The 8989-nt window shown below is 38.9% G+C and overlaps 2 protein-coding genes across 2 annotated transcripts; both read right to left on the bottom strand.

Moving 5' to 3' along the window:
* Positions 1–657: 657 nt before the first annotated feature.
* uqcc5 (ubiquinol-cytochrome c reductase complex assembly factor 5) lies at positions 658–4161 on the bottom strand. The gene is made up of 2 exons (XM_008414025.2): positions 3862–4161; positions 658–1355 (listed from the first exon to the last, which is right to left on the bottom strand). Exons 1-2 carry the CDS (start codon positions 4013–4015, stop codon positions 1264–1266), a joined length of 246 nt encoding a protein of 81 aa, XP_008412247.2. The 5' UTR covers positions 4016–4161; the 3' UTR covers positions 658–1263.
* Positions 4162–5771: 1610 nt separating this feature from the next.
* On the bottom strand, positions 5772–8876 carry kctd6b (potassium channel tetramerization domain containing 6b). Its single transcript, XM_008414026.2, has 3 exons — positions 8545–8876; positions 7329–7430; positions 5772–7251 (listed from the first exon to the last, which is right to left on the bottom strand). Exons 2-3 carry the CDS (start codon positions 7353–7355, stop codon positions 6565–6567), a joined length of 714 nt encoding a protein of 237 aa, XP_008412248.1. The 5' UTR covers positions 7356–7430; positions 8545–8876; the 3' UTR covers positions 5772–6564.
* Positions 8877–8989: the final 113 nt, after the last annotated feature.

Below are 8989 nucleotides of genomic sequence, written 5' to 3'. Positions count from 1 at the left end.
ACATAAAGTAGTGCATAATTGTAAGTAGAAAATAAGTACGACTTTCAATATTTAAAAAAAAATAAAAATCTGAAAAATCTCTACATTTCTATTTAGCCTCCGTGAGTCAATTCTTTATAGAACCACTGTTTGTTGCCACTACAGCTGACAGCTTTAAGGGTGCATTTCTCCCAGCTTTGCATATGAAGGGAATGAAAGTTTTGTTTATTATTACAAAAACAACTATTGCTAAGCTTTGTCCAAATTGGCTATAGTTCTGGACTTTGACTGGGCCATCCCAACACAAGAAAATGCTTTGATGAAGAAGCGCCTATTGCAGCATTGGCTGATGCCTTCACAGAGTATGTGCTTTATTTTTATTCAGGTGACTCAGTTTGAACTATTCTGAATGCAACTGGGGTTATTTGATGTTATTGAAGGGTTTCTGACTAAAAGGGATCAATGCTGAAAGCTACAGATTTTTTTATTTGTATATGTTCAAAGCCATCCATCATTATTTTCCTTGTCACTGTAACAACACAAAATGTAGAACTGTTCAAAAGACTTCGAAGGCAATGAACTAACAGCAGTGTCTAAACTCACCTGCATGTGAGGTCTAACGCAATTTTATTTATTATTAAAGAGAAGAGAAAGACATAGAGTCAATCCTTTTAGCACTTGTGTTTTTGTTTTCTTTCATTTTTTTCTACAGAACAATATCTCAACTATAGCAGACGAGATGTTCTGCAAAGGCGACACCAGCCACTACCTACGATCCAACCTGGACTGTGTGAGGCTGAATGGGAACCCCATCAAGCTGTCGGGATACCCAAACGGTTTCATCCGCCTGCAGTCGCTTTCTGTCAGCTGGCACAACTGACACGTAAAAACGCTTTATTTCACTGAGTGAATGAGGAATAAGGATGATAGACAGAATAAGAACAATTTGGCTGATTAGTTTTGAGATGCGTTTTTATACCGTCATTACCTCAACCATACAACATCTCAAATTATAGACACAAATATTTTGTCCTGTTACTTTAGTATTATTCATTGTCACTTAAATCAGTCTTAACCTCAAACATACGATAAATATTACACTAAGATTAACTTTTTTTTTTGGACTCAGTATTTACAGAGTAAAGCCTGTAAAAGGAAGGGATTCCTCCGTCATCTTTTTTCGTCCAAAGCGTCTCTATGCTTGCGATTTAATTGTGAAACCAGTGAGGGAGTTTGAGTCCAACAGTGTGTCCTTAGGCGACTCTTGTGAAGTCTGACCATCGTTCACTTGGCTCCATGTTGATCTAGCACGAGGGGACCGTCTGCCATCTTCTGCTGGTACTGCCGCTCTGATTTTTTCCTTCTGTAGACATCGTCTGTTAAGAAAAAAGAAAAAAAACAATGAACACATGAGAAATGAAGTGTGACCTTCTTATGGATACAGTGAAACACTTAGCTGACTGATACTTGGCATCCTTACTTCCTACGGTGTTTAATGTGGAACAGCAGGAAAAGAGCAGGTGTTACTATTCATTAACAATGGCTCTGTTCCACTTACGTAACCCAGATGCAGTGACAAACAGATTTGTCACTGCACCTTATGTCGAATCTAATTTTATATTTGCCGTCTTTCTGATACTTTTTATATTAATTAACCAGGATGTTTAATAGATAAAAATCTTTTTTTTCCTTTTTACCTGCACATTTTCTGACACAACCTCATTACATAACATAACATAAAGGCAGTTTTCTAGTCAGCAGAATCTGAGGAATAAAAAAAAAACATTCCTCTCTATCTTAGAGAGGCTCAGAGTACAAAAGAATAAAACACTGTTTCATTCTTTCTTTTAAATCAGCAGAGGCTTTTGAGTCATGTTAGTTTTCCTCAAACCACATAAGTGAGAACGTCTGTAAAATGACAGTGGTTCAGTGTTAACAGAGGTGGTTTAATAACTGGTTTATTGCTTTTCATCTTTTCATTTATTCTGTTCTCCAAGGCATAGGTGTAATCACAGGTGCAAAAACAGAAAAAACTACTACAATATTATTATTGACATACTTGGTATGAAGTTTATGTACTAGAGAGGTAACATTTTACACCGCTGTAAGATATGCAACGATATCTGTTGTATGTTCATTCTGTTCAGACACAATCTGTAGAGAGCTTCTAATTACATCCAGTTATAAATAGCATTTGTTTGAGCTGTAATTGTGTATTAATCATTTTTTGGGTTTACCAACCCAAAATTAAGCTGTACAGAATTCAAATGCAGATAACTCTCATCTTGGTTGATTCAAGATTTCTCATGTTTTGCTTTTATAATAATAAAATAAAATAAAAAAAGAAAAGAAAAAGAAAACATTAGTTTTTGAGGTGCTACACAAAATACGAGGATGTTCAATATTTGGGTGGATGGATGGATGGATATTGATGCAGTGATCAGGTAATCAACTTTTAAAATTAGGATACAATTTTTTTCCGGTTGATTGCACATATAAAAACTGAAAGCTCGTACATTTTCAGTATTTACACCAGTGGTTCTTAACCTTTTTTGAGGTACTGAACCCACCAGTTTCATATATGCATTCACTGAACCCTTCTGTAGTGATAAATAAAATATGATTTTTTTTAACTCAAATTCAAGACATAGGGGTGACCCAACTAGAGTCGGGTCACTCCATGATCACTAAGTCTTCTTAAAAGGTAGAGTCTCTGAGAACAGTTCTTCAAAATATACTCAGTGTTTTCAGCACAGTTGAGCTGACTGTCCAGGAACGACCCAAGGTATTTAAAATTTGCCACAGTTTTACAGGTTGGCCATCGAGAGAAACTGGAACCACTTTGAGATCTAGTTTAGATCATTTAATTAGCTCTACATTCTTAAGAGAATGAAAAATTAATAATAAATAATAAAGACTTTGCGGTATTCTAATTGAGTAATGTAATTATATTAGTTGTGTTACCACCCCCACGGCACTAGAAGCAGTAGCAGCCCCGAAAAGATGCGACTAAGGAGCAGATTTAGAAGTACACCGAAAGACACAGAATTTGGTAAAAACTGTGAGCTTTGCTGAAGTAATTAAAGACACAAGTTCAAATCCATGCTGAGAGTGGAACTCCTTGCTCCTCCGCAGCACTGATTGGCTAAGCAATGTAACGTGATGGCAAAGCGGGGCGCGTCGTCACGACGTTACACAAGTGTGTCTTTACCTCTGCGGCAGAGGCTCCGCCGAACCCCTGAGATCGAACCCAGGTTAAGAACCACTGCTTTACACACAGTAACCAGCAGCATGTTTTTTGATGCCCTTTGCTTTGAGCTTGCTGAAAGATGGGAAATATTATTGATGCACTTCGACAAGGACGTAGTTCTTAAAAGAAATTCACTTTTAAATTTAAGGCATGCCGACTTAAGCCTTTTGTCCTACATAAAAAAAAAACACATGTAGAAGAAAATTAACACTGGACATCACTTTGAATACACCATTCCCTCAGCAAAACGTGGCAGTGGCAGAATCATGCTGTGTGGATACATCTCAGTAGCAAGGAATAAAACTCTAGATAGAGTTGAATCGAAGATGGATCAAGCTAAATACTGTAAGAAAGGCTGCACTTCACAGAAAATAACTGTAAAAATTCAGCCATAAACGTATAAATACTTCTGCAAGGCAGTGTAATATTGTGACTACAGTAAACATTACTAACCAATCAACTGTCTTAAAATACAAAGCTTTTATTTAGATGATTACCTGTAACATGACAAGTGGGACAAGTTGTCATTTAAAGAAATCGAGTTTTGGACTGCTAATGCTAACACATGCTAACCCTCCCATCAAGGTTAAACGTACATAAGAAGTAGACGCGGACTTCGTGTTTACACTTACAGAAAGTTTCATGTCCGATCCTCACGTTGATCATGATCCACTCCATGACTCCTCCAATGCAGAAAAAGATAGGTAGGAACCTGTACGCCCCTAGTCGCTGTTTCCCAGGGACAATACTGAGCAAACCTTTTATGGTTTTACTTCTGTGAAACATCTCGACGAACAAGCTTGTGTTTCTCTTCCCAAACACTCCTACAGCCGCGTTTTCATTAGTGCGGTTGAAAACGAAGAAGCAGAGGAAGCCACCTTTACTGCGTCCTTTACTGACTCTACGTGAGCAATGATGAGGTGCGCTCGTTTTAAGAGTCATATGAGATAGGCGGAGTGTGTTGCAAGCTACGGACACATCAGGAATGAACAGTGATGGCGTTTAAAACGAACGCACCATGCAGGAGTTTGCGACATCCGGGTGTGCTGCGCCATGTGAGTGAATTATGAATTGATTCACGTCTCACTGGTAAGAAGGCTCCAAGGTCATAGACACTGTTTCTGTACATACATCAGTGTGGTAAATTACATTTTGCACGTATAAAAACATTAGTTGAACACCTTTTTAATCTAAAATCCAATAATTCCTTAAAGGGTCATTAAAGCAAACTACCTCATAATTTACAAGTGTATCTTAATAAATCGGATGAAATATAATGAAAAACTGAACTTATCCCAGTAAGGGGATAAGTTACTGGGAGTGTTTACACATTTGCTGTGTAAACACTTACACAGCAAATGTAACTCACAATTGATGATTTGTATTTAAATATTACATAAAACCAGTCTGAGAGGAGGGTTTAGAGAAGTTCATGCTTCCCTCTGCTGACAAGCTTTATGGAAATGATTTGATTTCCAGCCAGGCTTGTGACCTGCTCACAGATCCTCACACTGTCAAAATAATCAGCACCCAGTTCAAAGGCCACGGTATCACTGTACATTCCTGAGAACTGTAGTTTACCAGAGCTGATAATGCAAGCAAGGTGAAGGCCACTATTAAAGCAACCTGAGGGTCTTCAACAGTGCAGCTTCCCATCAGAGCTGCGCTGGCCACAACACACTGATCCATGCAGAAATTGTGGTGCATAAACACACTTTTCAGTATGCCGACAAATTATTTTTGCTTTTTAAAAAGATCTTATGTAATATTCTAACTTGAGGAACAAGATGTTCTTCTTTCAGAAGCAGAATATCATATTTTCGCCGACGTTTCTGTCCAAATTCGGAAAAATTAACTCAAAACTATCCATCCATCCATCCATTTTCTTTCACCCTTGTCCCTCAGTGGGGTCGGGAGGGTTGCTGGTGCCTATCTCCAGCTGGCGTGCCGGGCGAGAGGCAGGGTTACACCCTGGACAGGTCGCCAGTCTGTCACAGGGCAACACAGAGACACACAACCATGCACACACACACTCACACCTAGGGGCAATTTAGACAGACCAATTAACCTGACAGTCATGTTTTTGGACTGTGGGAGGAAACCGGAGTACCCGGAGAGAACCCACGCATGCACAGGGAGAACATGCAAACTCTATGCAGAAAGACCCCAGGCCGGGAATTGAACCCAGAACCTTCTTGCTGCAAGGCAACAGCTACCAACTGCGCCACTGTGCAGCCCCTAACTCAAAACTAATCAGTGTAATAAATATATATTCACTTTCACTTTCCTCCGTTGCTTTTTATCCCAAACATGGAAAATATTTTGCTTTTAGACACACTTGACATCTATTTTATCGTAAAATATATAACACAGATTGACACCAAAACAACAAAAAGCAACTTATATTTTACTTAGAAATCATCCTGAAACAAGGCATTATTTTTATCCAATGAAAGAAAAAACATTTTTAAAACTGCTTGTACCCTTTTATGAGTTGCAACTCAAGATGTAATTGATAAGGGAAAAATCTTAATAGAGCTAAATGATTAAAATGAAATACACAAACTGGTTTATTTTTGGCAGGAACAATCAAACACATAACTGTTGACTTTATGACAGAGTATCATAAAGTGCACACAGCAGATACATAAATTATACATACACAAGACACATGCATCAACTATGAAGGGGCCTAATAGTACCGTACATGGGATCTACAGGGGATCTAAGAGACCAAGTCTAATTTTACTCACCAGACGTCTACTGGACAATACATACAAGTTACAGAAATTAGTTAATACACTCCACAATCAGCGGAGGGAAAATTTTTTGCTAACAAGAACGTTTTCCAAAAAAAAAAAAAAAAGTTTTCCAAACTTGTTCCTACAAATTGAGTTTTTAACTGAATTAGTGTTAGAAATAAAGATTTGCTACCAAACTCAGGCAATGTGTCTCAAATAACTGCATCACTTTTATTACTTGCTCTTTTTCAATTCTGGTCAAAATTACCACGTTTTTGCATCAATCGACATGTGGAAAACACTTGAGATGTTTTGTAGACTCCAAATACTCCAAGCCAATTTACATGTGGGTTGAGCTCAAGAAATATTTTCCTTAAATAGCTTCGCAAATGATAAATTTATATTTTTTATTTACTTTTGCTGCATGGACCTTGCCATTAAGCGCAAGCCTTCTCTTATATAGGGCAAAATATAAAAAAAACAGCAGTACATTAAAACAGGACACGATTTTTTTTTTTTTTGCTTTATAATGATTTACGTAATACGAAGACAAGTCTCACTGTAACGCCCCAGCAACAACTGCTGTGCCGTAAGTCAGTCTTCGACTTTGTGAGCTGGTCTACAGAAAGTCCAGTGATGCTCCACGGTGTTCTCGTTTGCACGCTCACTCATGTGGTGCACCCGCGTGTTCCGAATAGTGAAGCCTTGTTTCATTATGTAGTCCATGAGGTGAACTCTTAAAGACACCTCTTGATGATAGTCACATGGTCCGAAGGTGAAAGACACCTGGCAGTCTCTAGTGTCCATCATGTGTTTGTTCCACTTGGTAAAGTTGTTGGAAATGCCCTCTAGCAGGGCGTGAACCTTTGTTGTTATGGTCAGCTGTGTAATAATTACCGCAACCGGATTTGAGTATTTCGACAGTTTTCGGGTGCTAGAGAGCTCCACCACCTGCTCAAAGATATCTGGGGGGTACAGCGGCTTGGGGTCATTAAGGCACTGGATCAAAGGTTCAATCTGGTAGAAGTCTGCCTCCTTCCTCAGCAGGTCTGTTTCTGTGAAATCCACAGGAAGGGTGAGCTCGGACGTCCGCAGGAAGTTCAGGATGTACCGGAAAAGGGTTCCATCGCGGTCGATGAAATAATTCCCGTGGGAATCACGAGTTGTGGGGAAGTCTCCCCGGAACATGGCACCGAGCATGGAGTCTGGATAACGCTGCAGGGTGGATAGACTGGTGGTGTAGAGGTGGCCTCCCACGTTCAGGGTAACAGGGGTAGTCATCTGTCAGGAAAAATACACACCAACTGCAATTTTGAAAGTTTTTAACACTGAAAAAATTGACTTCATTCAACTCTTACCCTATGGCCCCAGTCTCCATTATCCATTTGTAGACTAATACCCACAAGGTCCGAACCAAAACAGAGAAGGATGGGATTAAAGTTGGTTTACTTTAACTTTACCTGTGAGAAAAGAAGAAAAAGGATGTGAGGCCCAATACCAATAGACTGCCAGGTCAAGCTAGAGATGGTCTTTAGAAGTCAATCAAATTGTGTTTTTCACTATGCAAGTATGTTAAATTACATCATCAGCCCAAGCAGAGCGACCCAGAAAATTGGTGCTGAAACTGAATTTTTTTTTTTATCATATCACAAAAAGTAAAAATTTAAAAAGACCCTGAAGAAAAATGTGTCTCAATTAATAATATGTAAACATCAAAAATATGGAGATATGTTTTCAAAATGCTACGATCAAACACTGACTGAGCACAAATATTAAAGGAAAAGTGGACTGTAAATATTAATAACACCAAAAGTGTTTGTAAAAACATCATAATGAAATAGTCTCACGCGGCTTGCCCTGCCAGATGTATTACAAATTTTTCTCTGCAGCACTGGGCAGTAATGCTGATGTGGCTAAAGCAGGTCAGGGGAGAGCACATGAAGGTGGAATCCAGCACTGCCTTCAGCATCAACCTCTTTTATAAATCTCTTCATTAAAAGGATACAGATTCAGTTATCTAATTTCAGTTGCATGAAACTAGTGTTGAGATAAGGAAAATCTAAGTGCCACATTTAACAAGGCAGCTCGATATGATGCAAACCTTTATAATATTCTCCGTATGAGCGTGTACACAAGTCAGCAGAAAGCATAGTCTTACGAACATAATAATGTGGGTAATGTGGGTAAGCAGCATATTATTTGGCAGCATCATACATTGGCTCTTTACGTATAAAGCTACACACTAGTATTTTTAATGCATTTGCTGGAACGAAAATGAAAGAAGCTTGGGAAAAGTAGCAATAAGCATCTCTTTAAGTGTGTTTTAAAGTTTAATTATAAATCTTTCCAAATTAATCGTTCATTTCGCTTTTTTGGCCATCAATAAAATACGAAAACAAAACCGAACATATTAAACCCAACCCTTGCTAGGCTAGCTCACTGCTAGTTTTTAGCTAACAAGCTAACAAAGCTAGCAACCCATTAAACTAGCCGCTGTTACAAATGAGCTCAACAACTGGATCAGAACCGAACTAACTGCGGACATAAACGGACCGCAATGAAACACAGCCTTACCAGCTCAACTTTAGGGCTTGGTAATATTTTTTTCTCAGCCAATAAAAGCAGATTGGGGTCAGATTTTAACCGAAGACACAGGCGGTCACTGATGATGCTGCACTGGGGCAGCTGTGGTCGACTCCAGGATGCAGAAGGCGGGTGAAAGAGGGGAGGAGGTCCCGCTGAAACTACAGCCACATCTGCATTAAAAGCACAGCACTGGAAGGGTTACAGGCGAAACGAGCGGAAAGAGACACCCATCACACAGATTTGGATAACACTTCCGTTTTTACGCTCATACGGAGAATATTATAAAGGTTTGCATCAAATCGAGCTGCCTTGTTAAATGTAGCATAACACTTCCGTTTTTACACAGCCGCAAAAAACACGAAACTGCATAACTGAGACACCAAAATTATTTGATGAGGTGCAGACAGGCGATATATATATATATATATATATA

The sequence above is a fragment of the Poecilia reticulata genome, linkage group LG7 (assembly GCF_000633615.1).
Source record: "Poecilia reticulata strain Guanapo linkage group LG7, Guppy_female_1.0+MT, whole genome shotgun sequence".
Lineage (NCBI taxonomy): Eukaryota > Metazoa > Chordata > Actinopteri > Cyprinodontiformes > Poeciliidae > Poecilia > Poecilia reticulata.
Note: the sequence above shows the minus strand (reverse complement) of the source record. Positions and strands in the feature narration are given on the sequence as shown.

What these genes read in the sequence shown, in the direction of transcription:
- uqcc5 (XM_008414025.2), bottom strand. Translation starts at nt 4,015, where the DNA reads ATGTTTCACAGAAGTAAAACCATAAAAGGTTTGCTCAGTATTGTCCCT. An exon ending in GATCGGACATGAAACTTTCT is followed by an intron (nt 1,356 to 3,861) that starts GTAAGTGTAAAC and finishes TTTTCTTAACAG; the next exon opens with ACGATGTCTACAGAAGGAAA.
- kctd6b (XM_008414026.2), bottom strand. Translation starts at nt 7,355, where the DNA reads ATGGATAATGGAGACTGGGGCCATAGG. An exon ending in ATGGAGACTGGGGCCATAGG is followed by an intron (nt 7,252 to 7,328) that starts GTAAGAGTTGAA and finishes TTTTCCTGACAG; the next exon opens with ATGACTACCCCTGTTACCCT.